The 20,422-nt window shown below is 38.1% G+C and overlaps 1 protein-coding gene across 1 annotated transcript in view; it reads left to right on the forward strand.

The window, feature by feature from the left end:
* Nucleotides 1–20,422, forward strand: part of LOC135113220 (uncharacterized) — a 633,180-nt gene that overhangs the window by 145,161 nt on the left and 467,597 nt on the right. Inside the window, exon 12 of the mRNA XM_064028389.1 lies at nucleotides 13,330–13,463. Within this exon, the coding sequence (XP_063884459.1) occupies nucleotides 13,330–13,463 (134 nt within the window). The remainder of the gene's footprint in view (nucleotides 1–13,329; nucleotides 13,464–20,422) is intronic.

The following is a 20,422-nucleotide window of genomic DNA, read 5'->3' on the forward strand; positions in this document are numbered from 1 at the left end:
TGGGTACCCAAAAGATCAACAGAGAACCTTTTCAAAAAGGATTGGTACAATAGGAGATGTGCAACAGCTAGATTGGAGAGAGAGAAAAAGCATGGAACAAGTGGAGGAAGAACAAGAGACTAGACCTGTGGAACAATTATATAAGGAAGAGGAACAAATATGTCAAAACTCACAGAGATGAGCAGAAAAATTTTGAAAAGAATTTTGTGGAGAAATGTAAAGACCAACCAAAATTATTTTATAAATTCATCAATGGAGAATTAAAGAGTAAAGATGAAATAAGCATGGTAAAAGCTGAAGAAGAGACAGTGGAAGACCCAGAAGAGGTAGCTGAAGTGTTTAACAGATACTTCCACTCTGTGTTTACTAAGGAAAATTATTTCAGAGGTGAGAGGACAGCATTAGAAAAAGGGAGCAACCTAAAGGAGATAAAAACATCAGTAAAAGAAGTAAAGAATATGTTGGAAGACCTGGATGTAAGGAAAGCAATGGATCCTGATGGTGTATTGAGCTGGATTTTAAAAGAGTGTAGCTCACAATTAGTCTCAGTGCTGCACAATATAATTAACACCACCCTGGTAAAGGGTAGAGTACCCATAGATTGGAAACAGGCAGATATTACTCCAATTCACAAAACCAGAAGTAAAGAAGATCCATTAAATTATAGACCTGTATCGCTCACAAGTGTGGTGGCAAAGATTTGCGAAAAGATTATCAAGAACAGATGGGTGAAATACCTATAAGACAACAAGGTGATAATAGAGAAACAGTTTGGCTTCAGAAAAGGAAGATCTTGTGTCACAAATTTGATAAGTTTCTACTCAAGACTAATAGATATAGTGCAAGAGAGAGATGGATGGGCTGATTGCATATACTTGGATCTGATAAAGTTCTGCACAGAAGACTAACATGGAAATTGGAAAAAATTGGAGGACTCATTGGATCACTGTTAAAGTGGATGACTGACTTTTTGACAAACAGACAAATGAGGACAGTAATCAACGGCAGGGGGTCAAACTGGAGAACGGTAATAAGTGGAGTCCTGCAAGGTTCGGTACTTGCATCTATTATGCTCACAGTTTATGTAAATGATATGACAGAAGGTGTAGAAAGTTACATGAACCTTTTCACTGATGATGCTAAGATTATGAGGAAAGTAACAAATGAAGAGGACTGCAGTGCTTTAAATCAGGACTTAATCAAGATTTGTCATTTGGGAAGTACATAAACAAAAGTATGGGAGAAACATATAATCTGCTGAGAAACATCAAGATAGCATTCTCCTATATTGATGAAGATATGATAAAAAACTGATAACAGCGATAATACGTCCAAGATTGGAGTATGCAGCATTAGTGTGGTCGCCAAGTTTGAAAAAGAATTCAAGAAAGTTAAAAAGAATCCAGAGAGCTGCAACTAAAATCCCTGCAAGCTTAAGAAAGTATAGTTATGAGGAAAGGTTGAAGAGAATGGGCTTGATTACACTAGAAAAAAGGAGGTAAAGAGGTGATTTGATAGCAATATATAGAATATTGGAAGGAATGGAAAAGTTGGATAGAGAAGACCTCATGATACCAGATATGAGAGACACAAGAGGACATGGAAGGAAACTGAAAAGGAGTGTTTGCAGAAGAGAAATTAAGAAACATAGCTTCCCCCACAGAAGTATAACAGTGTAGAATGAACTTAAGGATGAGACTGTGTGTGCAAAGACAATTCATAAATTTAAAGAAAATCTAGATAAAAGTTGATATGGAGATGGGACAGCATGGGCCTAGTGTGGCTCTTGTCCTGTATTTCACAACTAGGTAAACACAACTAGGTAAACAACTAGGTAAACACACACACACACACACACACACACACACACACACACACGTGCGCCAGCCAGCTGTTCGGACATGGGTGCTAGAGCTCCTGAAGATACAAGCTACTGGATCTGCTGGACAAAACAACAAGGCCTAGTAATGTATATGCAGGAGTGAGAGGGGGTTGCAGAGTGTCCTGTCTCCAAATTTTAATACATAAAGGAGTATTTGAAGTAAAAAAAAAATGGAAGGAAAGGAAGATCTAGGTGGCACCACTAGTCATGATGTGTTTGTAAACAAACCGAGTGAGGAAGTAAGACAGAAGGCACATTTTATTGAAACCCCTGTGGGTTCTGGACAATCGATGGCAAGTGGAGAAAGGGATTTTCAGGATTCAGAGAAGAGAAAGGAAATATGAGGAGGATAATCAGTGTAGAGAAAGAAATAAGGTGCATGAGGGAACTAATTTCTGGCATTCTGGAAAAGTAGGACAAACTTATCATGGAAAACAGAGAACTGAGAAAGAAGTATAGTGAATGTGAGAGTGCTTTAAAGATAAACAATGAGATGAAAGAGGCAATGGAGGAACTAAAGAAAGAAAATGAGATACTCAAGAATAAGTGTAATGGATATGAAGTAACTCTGCGAAGGCTGCAACAAAAGGTGGAGGATGGTGCAGGAAAAGTGGAAGGGGCAGTATGTGAAACCAAACTGGAGAAACTAGGAAATGCCTGAAAAAAAAAAGAATATAAGGATGAAAAAGTGAGCTTAACAAAGGTGGTTAAAAAACAAATACAGGAAAAGACCAAGGACACAGTAATCCAAGTAATTAAAGAAAAGGAGGGTTTGGTGAGAGACACAGTGGATAAGAAGAAATGTACGGTCTTTTCGGACTGCAATAGAAGAAAAACCCAGTAAAGTCTGTCAGGGAGAGAGAAGAGAAAGAGTTGGTAAGGAATATTATTACAATGGTCCAAGATGGGGAACAGGGACTGGAACGAGAAGTGGAAGAAGCATATAGAATTGGAAAATATAGTGAAGGAGGTAAAAGATCCTTAAAAGTGAGAATGAGATCCCAAGTTGCAGTAGAGGAAATCCTAGCAAGAACAGGAAAGCTGGCTGAAAATTCAGAATACAAGAATATTTGGGTAAGAAGAGATATGAACTTGGAAGAAAGGGAAGAAAAGAGAAGAATCTGAGAAATGAAGCCAAGGAAAAAAAACGAGAGAAGGACAGAGACAGAGAAGAGGAAATTTTGTTGGAGGGGACTAGATATGAGACTAAGGAAATGGTATATTCAGGAAAGGGAACAAGAAATGAAAGAACCACAGCAGCAGACAGACAAATTGCATGTGGAGAGAGAAGTAGTACATTAAGAGTAATGTATACAAACATAGATGGGTTACTTTCAGGTGTACTGGAAGTGAGAGATTACTTAATGAAAAATAGACCAGATGTGTTGTGCCTAACTGAGACAAAGTTAAAAGAGGAAGTCCACTTAAACTTTAAGGAAGAAGGAAATAATTATTGGAAGAGAGATAGAAAGGGAAAAGGAGGATGAGGAGTACTGATAATGGTTTGAGATGATATATATGTGAAAGAAATGCAATATGGAGATGGCATGGTGGAGGTCATAGGTATAACAATCAGGACCAGTTGGGGGAAAAGAGGAGGATCATAGTAACATATGTGCCACCAAAGACTAATACATGAAGGTTGGAGGATCACAAGGAAATGCAAAAGGAAGTGTTGAAGTGCTTAGACAACATGATAAGGAAGGACAGTAAAATACTACTAGTGGGAGACTTTAACTGCAAAAATGTAGACTGGGAGGAGATGGAAATTTATGAAAATACTGGACCGTGGAGTGAAGACATGCTACAGTTAGCTATGGTGAATACAATGGACCAATGGGTGGAAGAATTTACAAAATACAGAGGGGAGGAGGAACCATCTATGTTGGACCTGGTATTCACAAAAAAGCCAGAGCCCATTAAATACTTAAGCCCAATGGGAAAAAGTGACCATGTGGTGTTAGAGGTGGTACTGCAAAATTGGGAGGTTCTACCATGTAAGGAGGATTATAAAAATGGGAGACTTAATCATGCAAAGACAAATTTTACAGAGTTAAGAAAATTCTTTGGGAGTATTGATTGGAAGGGACTTATGGAAGGCAAGACAGTGCAAGAGAGATACAAAACATTCCTGAAAAATGAGGGTGTGCAGAAGTATGTACCTGTATATAAAGTAAGGAGGAGCAAATATATTTGGTATAATACCAGATGTGCAGAAGCTAAAAAGAGAAAGGATATAGCTTGAAAGAAACTGAAGAAACAAAGAAATTAAAATAATAGAGAGCAGTATAAGGAGACAAGGAATGAGTATGTTAGAACAAGAAGAGAGGAGGAGAAACAATTTGAAAAGGATGTGGTAAAGAAATGTGAAGAAGAGCCCAAGCTTTTTTTACAGATATATTAATGGAAAGATGACAAGCAGAGAGACCATTAACAAGATAGTAAAGGAAGGAAGGATATATCAAACAGCAGAAGACATGAGCAAAATTATGAATGAGAGTTTCAGGTCTGTGTTTAGTGTGGAAGAGGGTCTTACAGAACCAAACGAGGAGGTGAGGCAGGGGGGTTTTATGAGAAGTCTTGGTGCAAAAATGTGAAATTGGCAAATTGTTAGACAAGATGGATGTCAGAAAAGCAATGGAGCCTGATGGAGTGTCAGGTTGGACACTAAAGGAATGTAGAGAACAAGTGGTGGAGCCAATTTAGGATGTGATTAACTGCTCACTGATAGAGGGAAGAGTACCAAGAGGGCAAATATAGTGCCAATACACAAATGAGGAAAGAGGACTGAGCCACTAAATTATAGACCAGTGTTGCTAACCAGTGTTGTGGACAAGATATGTGAAATAGTGATCAAGGAAAAGTGGGTCAAATATTTGGAAGAGAATGAAGTTAAAACAAATAGTCAATTTGGTTTCAGAAAAGGAAGGTCATGTGTGACAAATTTATTAAGTTTCTATACAAGAGAAATAGAGGAAGTACAAAACAGAGATGGGTGGGTAGGTGCAGTGTACTTGGACATCAAAAAAACTTTTGTTAAAGTTCCACATAAAAGACTATTGTGGAAGATGGAGCATATAGGAGGACTGAGAGGGACAGTGCTAAAATGGATGAGAGACTACTTAAAGGATAGAGAAATGAGAACTGTGATCAGTTGGAGTAATGTAACAAGTGGAGTACCACAGGGGTCAGTGTTAGCACCCATTATGTTCCAAATATACATCAATGATATGCAGGAGGGTTTGACCAGTTATATCAATCTGTCTGCTGATGATGCAAAATTGTTAAGAGTAATAAAGAGCCATGTTGATTGCATAGAGTTGCAAAGAGATATTGACAAGATTTATGGGTGGAGTAAGAAGTGGAAATTGGAATTTAATGCTAAGAAATGCCATGTTATGTAATTGGGAAAGAGTAAAAGAAGACCTGCATGGAACTATAGAATGGAGGAGGAAATAATTATGAGGAGCAAGAAGGAAAAGACCTAGGAGTGGTTTTCAAGATATCCTGACCCCAGAACGGCATATAAAAGAGATATTTGGCTTGATGTACAGGATGTTAACAAATATTAGGGTGGCATTTCATTACATGGATAAGACTATGATGAAGAAAATTATAGCCACTATGCTACATCCGAGACTGGAATATGCAGCAGTGGTGTGGTCTCTGCATATGAAGAAAGACATAAAGAAGTTGGAAAGAATTGAGAGGGTTGCTACAAATATGGTACTGGAGCTGAAAGACCTAACATATGAAGAAAGGTTGAAGGAAATTGGACTGCCAACTTTGCAAGATAGAAGAGAAAGGGAAATCTAATAACCTTGTGTAAAATATATAACTGAATTGAGAAGATAGACAAGCAGGATTTGGTGTTGCTGGAAGAAAGTGAAGATGGACAGATGAGAGGACACTCAAAGAAGATCAGGAAGAGTCAGTGTTTTAAGAGACATCAAGAAGTACAGTTTTCCACATAGAACTGTGGATATCTGGAATGGTCTAAACGAGGAGGTTGTTACAGCACCAAACGTGCATAAATTTAAGGAAATGTTGGATAAATATAGATATGGAGACAGGACACTATGAGCCCTGCTTGAACCCTGTATTATACAACTAGGTAAATACAACTAGGTAAATACACACACACACACACACACACACACACACACACACACACACACACACACACACACACACACACACACACACACACACACAAACATGCACCCACACCCAGTTTACTTGAATACATTTTTACTTTCAAAAACTCTATTAAATAAACAAAGAGGGTAGATGAATACTGATTGTTTCATTGTCAAGGGCAACTCTTCTACTAAATACTGGGTGAGTCTCAAATTAAATGAATAAAGGGAAGTAAGGAAATTTAAGTGGGGAACATGAGTAATTGCACAGATAAATATCTTATGAGTATCAGGATGAGTACCAGGATGTGTCTAAGTCTCATCCCTGGCTTCTCTCTCTCTCTCTCTCTCTCTCTCTCTCTCTCTCTCTCTCTCTCTCTCTCTCTCTCTCTCTCTCTCTCTCTCTCTCTCTCTCTCTCTCTCTCTCTCTCTCTCTCTCTCTCTCATTATTCTTTTCTCATGTGTACTTACTTTCTTCATTTTATGTTGCTTTATCTCGCTGTACATTACATGCCCCCTCATAAATGAAAATTTTCAGAAGCTATACAAAAGCTTACTAAAATTTTGGGAATATACTACTTAGTAATATAGGTCCTGGCCCAGGACAAACAATCTGCTATTACATTATCAGTGCCCTTAATGTGCTGGATGTCAAGGTTATATTCTTGTAGCAATAGGCTCCATCAAGTGAGCCTTACATTCCTGAATTTAAACTGGCCCAAAAACTGCAGTGGACTATGATCTGAGAAAATAGTCACTTTAGGGCCATAAGCAGGCATATAAATTTTGAAGTGCTGCAAGCCTATAATTATAGCTAAAAATTCTTGTTCAATTACAGAATAGTTTTTTCTGGGCAGGGGTTAACTTCTTAGAAAAGTAACAAATGGGGTGATTTACTTGGTTATCATCTGGCTGCATTAATACAGCTCCCACCCCAACCTGGCTCGCATCAAAAGCTAAAGCAAAGAGCCAAGATAAATCAGGTGTCCTCGATACATGGAGGCTACACAGCACAGCTTTCAACTTCACAAAGCCCCCCCCCTTATAGTCTCCGGTCCACTCCCAACAATGCCCTTTCTGTAGGAGGTTAATTAGAGGGGCAAGTAGGGTTGAGTACCACGGTACAAATTGACAGTAGTATCCCACTACCACAAGGAACCTCTGGAGAGCTCAGCAACAGGACGGGATGGGGAACTGCCTGATCGCCTCTACTTTGGCTTCAGGAGGGGTCACACAGCCATGACCCACTACATATCCCAGATATTGGACACAAGCTTTAACAAACTCACACTTATCAAGGTTGATGACTAACCCCACCTCATGGAGTGCTTCCACATAGGTGAGGTGATCTTGACAGGTTCTGTCATAAATTACTACATCGTCAATATAGACAACAGTGGAGCAATCCCTGTACAACCCAGTCCATCAACCGCTGGAAGGTGGCTGGAGCATTCTTGAGGCCATAAGGCATGACCTGGCACTGATAGACAGCACTGTTGGCCACAAAGCTGGCTATCTCCTTGGCCTGGTCTGTCAAAGGGACCTGCCAGTACTCCTTGACTAGATTGATTTTTGTAATAAATGTGGCTGCCTCAGTGTGGTTCACAGAATCATCTACTCTGGGCAGGGGATAAGTGTCAACCCTCAAGAGGGAGTTCACTTTTCTAAAATCAATACAGAACCTGACCCAGCCATTAGGTTTTGGCTGGAAGGTGACAGGTGAACTTCATTCACTATAACCTCTCTTAATGAGCCCATGCTCCAGCATATAGTCTAATTTCTTTCCCAACAACTGCTGCTTGTGGGGATCTACATGGTAGGTGGTAATATCACAGGAACAGCATTCCCCACATCAGTATCATGCTCTACCACAGCCACTCTTCCTGGAGTACTGCAAAGGACCAAGGGATATTTTCCCAACCAATCTAACATTTCCTGCTGGCACATCCTATCCAAATGGCTCAGTTTCTCCTCTATAAGCTGTGCATTATTCTGTTCCCAATACTCTGTGGGAACAATTGGCTCAGGGCCAAGATCATCTGGTTCCTCTCCTTCACTTCCCAAAAACAAAACTAAAGGTGCCTCTTCCACAGCAAAAATTAAAGATCCTTGTTGGCTATTCTTGCAATAATAAGGCTTCAACATATTAACATGGCAAAGCTGAGCCTACTCTCACTGGTCTGGAGTGGCAACCAGATAATCTAATTCACCCACACGCCTCTTCACTACATAAGGATCTCTGTAGCATGCAGCCAATGGCTGTCCCTGAGTTAGGAGTAACACTAGCACCTCATCCCAAAGGCAAAATATTGGTACTTGGCCTTCTGGTCATAGTACATCTTCATGTGCTTTTGAGTCTGGCCCAGGTGCAAGTGAGCCACCTCGAGTGCTTTCATTAATCTCTCCTGTGTGCATATCACCAAGATTCCGGAGGACCAGACCAGGGGCAGCACCTGGCGTCTCGAACCACACACACAGTGCCTGAATACCAGTTGGTTTGGCAAGAACTGTAACGAGTCAGTAGGTGCCTCTTGCATGGCAAACATTACATAAGGGACTGCCTCATCCCAGTTCTTGTCATGGTCCAGACAAAAAGTTCTCAACATGGTTTTCAAGGTTTGGTGGTGCCGTTCCAAGGCTCCTTGTGACTGAGGGTGGTATTCACTAGACAGGACATGCCTAATCCCCCACCCAGTCATGGTTTGAGCAAACAATTTTGAAGTAAAATTGGCCCCTTGGTCTGATTGGACCTTGGAAGGCAGTACAAAAGGAGTAAAAACTGGAGTAGAGCCTTGAGCACCACCTTGGAATGGATGCTCCTGATGGGTATGGCTTTTGGGTATCTTATGGTGGCATCCATTATAGTCAGCAGATACTTACAGCCTGGTCAAGAAGGTGGGAGAGGACCCACAATATCAATAAGGACTCGGGTGAAGGGAGGATCAACAACAGAGATAGGGTGAAGAAGGGCTAAGGGTGGCACTTGGTTAAGCTTGCTCACCATCTAACATGTGTGGCAGCACTTAAGAATAGTAGCAACACTACCCATCATACTTGGCCACCAAAAATTCCTCCACAGTCTCCCCACGGTTTTCCTAATTCCAAGGTGACCTGCCATCGAACCCTTGTGTGCCAATAGCATGAGTACTTCTCTGAATTTAGATGGCACTACCACTTGGAGTAATTCACCTCCATCAACTTCTCTCCACTGATGGTACAAAATTTTCTTCTGCAGCACAAATTCTTCCCTACCCTCCACTTCCTCACTACCTTCACCCACCTTTGCAAAGCATGGGGCCAACTCTTCATCTCCCAGTTGCTCATCAATAAACTCATCAGGCTCAACCTCATTAAGATCTCTCAGGACTACAGGATCAGACAGAGGTAAAGCCCCCCTAGCCCCCTTCCAGCATCTCCGGCATGAGCGAGAGTCACTCGCTGAGCGGGTTTTCCGTATTTCCTCCTTTGAATATTGGTGTAATATTTACTCTCTTCCAATCTTTTGGTACTCTTTCTTGTGATAGTGATGTCACCACTAGATTGTGAATTTTATCAGCCAGTTGTTCTCTGCATTCCTTCAATATCCAATTTGATACTCCATCTGGACCAGTTGCTTATTTACATCAACTTCTTCCATCATCTTAAGTATTTCCTCATAATTGCTTGGGACTTTACTTAGTAAATACTTAGTAAATTCCTCACCAACTTATCCCTTCCAACATCAAACTCCCCTTCCACAGTAAATACCGATCTGAAACTATTGTTCATAACCTCGCCATGTCCTGTGCGTCCTCATAGATTTTTCCTTCAACTTTTAATTTTGATATACCTTCCTTCTTTTTCATCTTCCCATTAATATATCTAAAGAACAGTTTGGGTTCATTTAAACACTTATCCATTATATCTCTTTCATAGTTTCTTCTCTCCATTCTTATTATCTCAACATACTTATTTCTAGCATCAATATATTCCTCCTATCTGCTCTCAGTTTTCCTCTTCTTCCATCTGTTCCAAGCATTTAGCTTACAATTTCTAGCCTCTTTGCATTTTGTATTGAACCATTCTTTAACCTTTCTACATCTTGCTCTTTGCCTAGATACAAATTTCTCCACAGCAGAATTATATATCCTTTTAAATTCATCCCATTTTTCCCGAACATCTTCTACATCTTCAAAGTCTTTCCAGTCCATGGCAACAAAGTATTTTCTTAATTTTTCAAAATCAGCTTTACTATATTTAAATCTTTCCACCTTATAATTTTCATCAATGATTACATTTTCATTTTTCAATTTAAATTCCATCAATACATGATCACTTTTACCTAGAGGGCTATCATAGTGTATAGTTTCAATGTATAGTTTCAAAAATTTCCATTCCTTGGTAAACAGTAAATCAAGTCTTGGTGGTTTATCTCTTCCACTAAATCTTGTATCACAATCTACCCATTGAGTCATTAAGTTTTCCATCGGCCAGTTTAACAGTCTATTACTCCATGACTTTTCACTTCTAGTAGTTGTCAGTGTTTCCAAATTTATCTCCTTACAATTAAAATCACCAACAATAACTATATCACTACTTTCCATCACTATCTTTTCAAGACCTTTTAACACATTTACCAACATCTCCTCATGTTCTTCTTTTTGCCAAGCATTGGTCATAGGTGGCACATACTCTCCTACATAATTCATTATCCTTCCATTTCCATTTTTAATCATCACTTGTAGAATTTCAGACTTGTCTTCACTTTTTATTGCCCTCTTTACTCTAACACAATTTTTAGTCACAATGATCACTCCCCCTCCTTCCTTGTCACTTCTATTTTTCATCCATAAATCATATTTATCATCAATGTCAGGAGTTCCTCATTCATTTTTCCATTTTGTCTCATAACACAGCAACATCCAGTGCAGTTCTGTTTAATAACTCATTTAATTCTATCTTTGTTGAAATTAATCCATTTACTTTAGTATAACATACTTTACTTACTGTTTGATATACCATTTCTTTATTCTCATATCTCTTACTCTCCAGAAAAACTTCTCCATTTGTTGTTCATTTTTTTTGTTTAGCCTCAATTATCAGTTATTTTTGCTTCAACTTTTCAATCTCATCCATATTCCTGTTTATCCATACTTTCTTATATTCTTCATCTCCAGACAACCTCCAAGACCCATTAATTACCTCTTCTGCTCGTACCTATATTGCAAACATTATTCATATGGGTTTCATTTTTTCTTCTTCATATTTCCCAATTCTATGGAACTCTTCCACTTGCTTTACTAGCTGACTGTCTTCATCCATCACTTTTTTCAGTAACTTATTCAACAGGTTTGTTTCCTTTTCCTCTCTTTGAGTTCTGTTTACTATTTTCTCTTCCTTTAAACCAAATACAAGTTCTTGTTTATACTTTAATACAGTGTCTCTCACTAACTTTTTTCTCTTCTTTAATAACATTTACCTTTCTGTCTCAGGTTTTGTTTCTCATTCTCTTGTTAATCTATTATTTTCTTCAGTGATTCTTCTTCAAATTTACGTTCACTTATCCAGTTATTTTGTCTCATTTGCACATCCTTTACAGTTGCCTTCATTTCCTCATATCCTTTCTGAACAGTTTCTACTTTTTTCCTTTATTTATTTTTTTAAACAGTCATTTTCCACCTTTAACTTCTCATTTTTATCTTCCATCTCAATCAACTTTGCTGAAATAGTCACCAACTCCTTACCTGTCTCCTGGTGTGCCTCCAATGTCTTTATTCTCTATAATAACTTCTCCATAATTTTTTCCACATGCATATTTTTTTGCACTGCAGTCTATAATTTAGTTCTCTTTCTTCTTTAGTAAAACTTTCAAATGAACCTCTTGGGGTGCTACCTTCCACCATATTTATCCAAAATGTGTGTGTGTGTGTGTGTGTGTGTGTGTGTGTGTGTGTGTGTGTGTGTGTGTGTGTGTGTGTGTGTATTTACCTAGTTGTATAGTACAGGGTCTGAGCCAAAGCTCAATTAGTCCTGTCTCCATACTCGAATTTATCTAATCTCTCTTTAAACATGTGCACACTCTTCCGCAACCACTTCTTCTTTTAAGTTACTCCATATTTCAACCGTTCAATGTGGAAAGCTGTATTTTTTAATATCTCCCAAATAATGACTCTTCTTTAATTTCTTCATATGTCCCCTTGTACGTCTATCTCCTTCCTCCATTTTTACAACTAGGTCATCTCTGTCTATCTTCTCCATGTTGTTTATTAATTTGAACATTGTTATCAGGTCTCCTCTTTCCCTTCTTTCTTGCAGTGTTGGTAATCCAATTTCTTCCAGTCTTTCCTCGTAACTTAGGTCTTCCAATTCAGGTATCATTTTTGTAGCTGTTCTCTGCATCCTTTCCAATTTCCTTATATCTTTCTTCTTGTGTGGAGACCATACCACTGCTGCGTATTCCAGTTTGGGGCATATCATGTGTGTTATAATTTTCTTCATCATTTCTTTGTCTAGGTAATTAAATGCCACCCTGATATTTGCTAGCAAATTATATGTAGAGCCAAATATTCCATTGATGTGTTTTTCTGGTGATAGCGTGTCTTGAATTATTACTCCCAAGTCTTTTTCTTCTTTGCTCTTTGGTATTGTGATTCCTCCCATCTTATACTCCCATGAAGGTCTCCTTTTACTTCTTCCCATCTCCATTACATGGCACTTCTTTATATTAAATTCTAATTTCCATCGTTTACTCCATTCATAAATTCTATCAATTTCCCTCTGTAGTTCCTCACAATCCTCTTGGTTCTTTATTACTTTCATCAATTTTGCATCATCTGCAAACATGTTAATGTAGCTATTTAAACCCACTGTCATATCATTTATATAGACCTGAAACATTATAGGTGCCAACACAGACCCTTGTGGTACTCCGCTTGTTACTTCGCACCAACTTGATTTATTATCTCTGATTACTGTACTCATTTCCCTACCTTGGAGATAATCCTTCATCCACTTAAGTATTTTATGTGTGTGTGTGTGTGTGTGTGTGTGTGTGTGTGTGTGTGTGTGTGTGTGTGATCACCTGTTCATCCTGTTCATGAATTTGTGTAATCTTCTTGTAAAACTTTCTATTGACTCTCTCACAACATGATTACTGAGTGATTACCAATTTATTGTTTAGTGACCATTATGACTTTACCTTGATTAGTAGAAGATCATGGCACTAGGAGTTCATAGTAGCACTTCTAGATTATGAAGGCATTAGTGCCGATGATTATTGGGATCTTAATTATGATACACATATCTGATTGTTTTTTTCAATCCCATCAGGATGTACCAGCAAATGTCCTCACCAACCACACATCCTGTGAGCGAAACATTACTGATGTATCTCTTCAGATAACTCAGACAGAAACAGATGAGTATGATCCTTCCCTCAACGTAGCAGATCCCTTCTATGTGAGGTATGGATATTTTGAATGCAATGAAATTCATGTCAGATCTATTTTGCTTCTTTCCATTTTTTTTATATTTTAACTCCTTGAAATGAAGGTTTCTGAGTAAGCTGTAGATGTTTCAAAGCTCTTTGTAGAACTGAAGATGAATCACATCATCCTATCACTTCCACAGTCCTGAGGCTGGTGGATAGTGGCAAAGAGAGGTTACTGCTGTCTTTAAGAGCTCTTTCACAGCCATCCTGTTAAAAATGCATATATAGCATCTGGATATTGACTGATTAATTGGAGACCAAGGACATTTTCATAGTCAACTTTCTTCTGATTAAGGTCTCTTTATTTACTGCATTGTTCTGTCTTGCACTGTCTCTTACTGCTATTTTTTTTTTAATAGCTTTGCACCGATGCAAGAGTTATCTGATATTTCTTCTTCATTCTTTTAACCTAGAGGAGGACAACCTTTTCAAAGCAAGGGTAAGATGAGACTTGCAGGAGCAGCCTGTAGGCTGGAATGATAAAAGTGAAACACAAAGAGACTTTATATGAGAATTTTAGTGGAAAACATTCAGATTAGTGAGACATTTGGTAATACTTACGATGGCGACCTGAAATGTTTTTTTTTTTTTTTTCCTTATTTTTCTACATTTTTTACTTTTTTTATATGCAACATTTTTATTTCATGCAATGAGGCGTTCTGTTATGAATACCTGCGGTTTTACACGCTGCGATACAGGTATGATCATTTTTTTTTTTTCCGCATATAATTTCTGAGGTATTCAGTTTTCTTTTGTCTCCTGTGAAAATCTATGGTTCTCTCTCCACATACAGCTAAAAATGGGAAATTCTTAGCCATAACTAATATTTCCCGAATTTACAAAAAAAAAAAAAAATATATATATATATATATATATATATATATATATATATATATATATATATATATATATATATATATATATATATATATATATATATATATATATATATATATATATATATATATATATATATATATATATATTTTTTTTTTTTTTTATTTATTTTTTTTTTTTCGTAAATGTAAATCCAACAAACAACACTATGTAACACGATTTTTGTCTTTGACAAGGAAGTGTTATTTTCCACCTCTTTTCATTGCAGGACAATAGAAAATGTCCATTATTCCTGTCAAACTTTGCTTTTGTGGTTTTTAGTATAATTTTTTTTACTCCAAAATAGCTAAATTTCACCATTTTTCCAGATGCTGTCACAGAGAACTTCTTTGCTCTTGTCTTGATTAATTGACCACATACATAGCAGAATCCATCTGGAGAATGCTTGCAGCCTCTTAATGCCATTTCATCTCTTGTGATGTATCTTCTCAGGCTGCCAAAGCAGAACTGATTGTTGGTCTGCAAGCTCCTACTTTTATATTGTCAGGCAATACTCTAGAATATTCTTAGTCTTTCTAGAATGTATTCCAGAATGTTCTCAATATTTCTAGAATATTTTTAAACCTACTTTAGAATATTCTAAATCATTCTAGAAAATTCTTGTATTCTAGAAAATTCTTGATACTTCTACATATTTACTATATTCTAGAAAGTTCTAGAATATTATGGAAATGTTTACATTGAACAGAATGCTCTAAAATGTTCTAGAAACTTCTGAAGTGTCTGGTAGAACATTTTGGAAGATTTGAAAAGATTTCTGAAATGTAAGCAAATTCTTCTAAATATGAGAAATTTTTTACTAGATTTAGTCTGTTCAAGAATGATCTTATTAAAGTTTTAAAAATTTAGAGCACTTTATATGCTTTCTTTCATCGTTTTAACTTATTTGCAACATTTCAATAGCAATTAGATAAGCAACTGAGATTTTGCAAAGGTCTTTACCTGACATGAAAACCAATAGTAACCCATACTATAATTAAATAAGGCAAAAATGTAAATTCATTGTTCTAAACACAAAAGTAAAGTTTTAGGATGAAAATAGCTTTTTTATATTTTGTTTAGATGAAAATAACTGGAAAATTATGGTTTGGGGCTAAGGATAAGATTTTGTTACATAGTGATAATCAGTGTATCTGCATCAGGTATCTTTTTAATTAATATTTTATTCATTTTAAACAGTAGAACACTGGTTTTTACTTAGAAATATAGCAAAATGTAATAATATTCTTGCCCCCCCCCCCCCCGAGATCACTAATTAAGCGTGATTTCATGAATCGCTCTAGGCCTATGTACAAAACCAATCAGAGTAACTAAAAGAATTTCAGTCTTCTTTTTTCCATATATCCTGAAATATATATCCTGTGAATTTCAAGTCCCTAGCTGCATTAGGTAAATTACACTAAATTTTTAAACTTTACTGCTTGATATCTCAAAATGGCAGATTTTGCCTTATGAAAATTATCTCCTCCGTTGCTATTCATGTTGCTCAAATATGGGCTATTGCAGCTTATGAAACTATGAGAGAGGAAGAATTCCTACTCTCTGAAATGTTGATTGAAGTTGATTTAGATTTTTGGCAAATATTTAAAAAAAAAATTTTTTCATTATTTTTCACTGAACTTAAAAAAAAAAAAATTTCCACTATTATGTAAAAAAAAATAGATACTAGGATTTATTCACCTATCCTTCCAAATTAAAATGCTTTTTGAATAAAAAAAAATTTGTCCATAAATAAGGGAGGAGATAGAAGTTGCATACAAGCAATTTAACATAGGATTCACGAGTTTACAATTCCCCCTTGAGTGAGTGTTTTGATGTCCAGTTTGATGGATGAGCTAGACAACAGAAAAATGCCATTGAGAGCGTGGAGTGAATCTGAGAATTAGTGTACTTATTTTTGAGAAGAGCAGTTCACAGCAATACTAGGGGCTGCTAAACATGCCCACAATACATTGAATATACCTAATATAATTTGTAAACTTGCCGAAAGGGAGGACAAAAGTTGCAGAAAAAGGACACACACAAATGCCACCTGTAGGAAGGTAGAGGCATCATCCACAAGGAAGCCAAAGGAGGTGGTGAACAGTGTGAAGTCTGCAGCCAGTTTCCTGATTCCCACAACAGCCTGTAGAGTGGCAATGACACAAATGAGTGTCCAGGTTCAGGAACACAAGCAGCAAGGCAAGGAAAGTACATAAACTGACCTTCAGCCAACTGAGCCTCCCACAAGCGAAGCTTAACCTCAAAGGCAGTGATGGTCGAGTGCATATCTGTCTGTCCTTGCTTTTCAGCTTCACATTGAGGTCATTCAGATGCACAATGATGTCTGTGAGCAGGGCCAGATGAACAAGCCATCATTATTAGCATGGGGTAGTTTGTTCTGAGAGAGGAAATTGGTAATCTCTTGCTGCAGGTCACACACAGCACAGCATAACCCCATGATTCAACTGCCAAACCTTTTCAAAGTTAGAGCAGGTCACTGTAGTACTCACTGACTTCATTTATCATTACCTGGAATTTTCATTCTTTTAGGCTGTAGGAGAGGATACAGTTGATGACCTTTACCACAATAGACATGATGTCAATGAGGTTAGCAGACTTGATGCACATGGAGCCTATGGTGGATGATGCAGTGCACCTTGTGGATGGGCTGTGTGTGTCCAGTGGCCTCACAGTGGTGTGTTCTTAGTGAGGTAGCATCTTTCTTCTCCCCTATCATCTCTGAGACACCATTGGTCATCACACACGAGATAGGAGCAATGCTTCACACACTTAAGCACATAGTTAAAGATATCTCACCCAATGGTGATCCTGTGCAGTGGGACAAGCTGGAGGAATTCCTCACGCACCTGGAGGTCAGCAATGACCTTATGGATGAAAATGGTCAATTGGGCCACTTTCTTCATGTCAGTGCAACAAAGTCAAGCAGTGGGTTTCTAGTGAGTCATGGAGATCTCAGTGCAATGGCAAACAATGCAGGATGAAATGTTTTCACTCTCAAAGGCAGAAAGCTGCTCTGGACAGAGTTCACCTTGGCCACAAGGCACTCTTTGATGAAGTTCGTATCTAAGAGTGGCTTCAAGGAGGTGAAAACCACATAACTGGTGTGCATCACCTTGTTGATCTCAGCAGTGTGCTTGTAGAAGACAGAAGTTGATTTCTGCAGCTTATCTGATAGTCTATTTCTGTGATGTTTGCTGGTTAAGTCATAGGCCCATGCTGATGTGACCTGCAACATGAGTTTACCACTTTCCTCTCTCAGAACAAACTTCTCCACACTGATAACTTTAACTCATGGTGGTTTAGTTATTTGACCTTGCTCACAGACATCACTATGCACCTGAATGACCTCATTGTAAAGCTGGAAGGCAAGGAAATTATCATGACAGACATGCACTCAATCTTCATTGCCTTTAAGGTTAAGCTGCACTTGCAGGAGGCTCAGTTGGCTAATGTTCAGTTTGTGCATTTTCCTTGCCTTGCTGCTTGTGTCCCTGATGATATGGACCTGGACACCTACCTATGTCAGTGTCATCACCTCTCTGTGGGAGGAATCTGCCTTTTCGCTGACATTTTTCCTTGACCTCATCCTCCCTTTTGAAAAGTTTGGAAATTACACTGCTTATCTTCAAAGCATCATGGCAATGTTTGGCCACACCTGGTAATAGTGTGAACTGTTCTTCTTAAAAATGAAATACACTCAGGCTGCCACGTCAATGACATTTTTCTGTTGTCTATCTCATACATGAAACTGAACTTTGAAACACTTATTCATGGTAAATAGCACAAATTGTCTCTCCAATTTGTATGTTTTCTAAGAAAATTCTTGTATAAAATCAACTTGTGGTTTTCATTTACCACTCTGGCTCTCATGTTGCTTCCAAAAGTCCAGACCTTGTCCTGAAAAGGTAACCTGCCAGTGGCCTACATGGATGAACCACCTGTTCCTCTACATAGAAGCTTTGCTAGGCATAGTGCTTGTCAACATGTCATTCTGGCACATATAACAGGTTCTGCAAAGACAGGGTGCAAATTCCAAAATTGATCTTGGAACTTGATGATTGCATTAAGTTGTAGTATATAGTGTTGTAAGTGCCGTCACAAGCAGTTTAAATTGGTGCTATGTGGCAGCTTTGCCAGTTACAATGGCTTATAATTTAGTTTTGTATGTTTATACTTTTTTTATATTATTATAGTATAATATAAGACTATAGTTGCTGCATATTATTGGAAGGGGAAGAATATTAGTGGATTTTTGGATGCGTAGTGAGCACTGTGACACGAGGGTATGTAGCTAAGGAGGGGCAGTGTTTCAAGGATGCTTATGTCCTGCTGCCTTATTTAATCTAGATTTTTGCTGAACAAAAGGGGGACATGGGCAATGGCTGCCTCTGTGTACTAGTGTAAGGTTGGGGCCTGCTAGGAGGCACCTGGGAAGTCTAGGAGCCTGTTCATAAGGACTAGGATGGGTTATAATCTTGGTAAGTGATGCATGCACCCACCACTTTTGGAATTTGCTGAGTTTGCACAATTTCCTTTATATAGATGCCATTTTGTAATACACAGTAACTCTAATAGACATGCATATGAATTTTAGTGCACATATATTTTGTTATACATTTTGTTATATATTTCATTTATGTTTATAAGAAAATAGTATAGAAACAAGTAACCCATGTCACCTGATCAGTGTCAAAGATTAAAGTCCAGCTAAACATGGAGAGTTTCAATTACACTTGAAGTATATGAGCAAGGGCTCCTACAATTTCAAGATTGTGAAGTTTCAGGACTCAAAGTTTCAAGATTAACCGGTTTCAAAATTGTCAGCTTCAAGATATTGGCCATCAAGTCCTGTGTATCTTGGAGGCTTCAAGCATGAGTTTCAAGAAACTAGGGCTGTCTCCAGACTTTACACCTCATTCAGTACTAAAGTTCATCAGCACTGCCCCAAGGAACTGCTACATCATAGGTGTGGAGTTTTAGTGAAGGTATAATAGACAAATAAAATACTATACAAGTTAAAGAGGAGTTATCAAGGAGAGGCCTTGATACAGGGAGTACTAGAGCAGATTTGATGATAAGGTTACAAGATATCTTAATGCAGGAAGAAAATAAGGTGCATGAATCCACAGAAACAGATGTACATGTCAATCCTAAAGATAGTGTGTCTAGAGTGTCAGGGTTTCCATACATCACTGTCTAGTTCTATTGCATAACATATTGCTATGGAAGCTGCAAACCCAGCAGCCCTTAAGGCTATGGCATCATGTTTAAGGGAAATGCAAAAACTTGAGGATGGGGATTACAAGTTGAAACAAGAAAGGGAGATATTGGAAATGAATAGCAAGCTGTAAGATGCTGAAGCTAGAGAGAGAGAGTGTTGACAGACATGCTAGAGAGACTAAGTGTAGGCAAGATGTCTGTGGTGCAGTCAAGGTACCAAAGTCATTTGGGTTAATAGTATTAACCCAAATGATGTTCCATTCTACAGAAAGTGCTGCAAAATTAACAAAGTACACGAGACTTACCGTAGGTCAGTTGAAGTGTACTTCTAATTTTTCGAGGCAAATCACCTCTGCTGGTGCGGAGATTTCACATGAGAGAGAGTGCGTCACGCGCTGCCGGCAGACTTTAAAGCAAGGACTCGACATCCACATGATGAACCAATTAGGAAATTAAGTAACCTGTAGAGCTTAAGGTAGGGAGGGAGAGGAGGGCATGTGAAATCTCTGCACCAGCAGAGGTGATTTGCCTCGAAAAATTAGAAGTACACTTCAACTGACCTACGGTAAGTCTCGTGTACTTTGTTAATTTTACTTCGGCAAAATCACCTATCTGCTGGGCGGACATTTCCCATGAGGCTTTGAAGCCATGTGGATGACGAGGGAGGATGCAATAGTAGAGAGGAAAAGGAAATGCCCCACAAGAAACAGTACTATAACTATTATTCCATGGAAGGATCTTGTACATGAGACAATCATACAATTGGTGTATAAAATAAGGTACATTGCATCCAACTTAATCCAATCTACAAAC

This window comes from Scylla paramamosain, chromosome 25 (genome assembly GCF_035594125.1).
Source record: "Scylla paramamosain isolate STU-SP2022 chromosome 25, ASM3559412v1, whole genome shotgun sequence".
Lineage (NCBI taxonomy): Eukaryota > Metazoa > Arthropoda > Malacostraca > Decapoda > Portunidae > Scylla > Scylla paramamosain.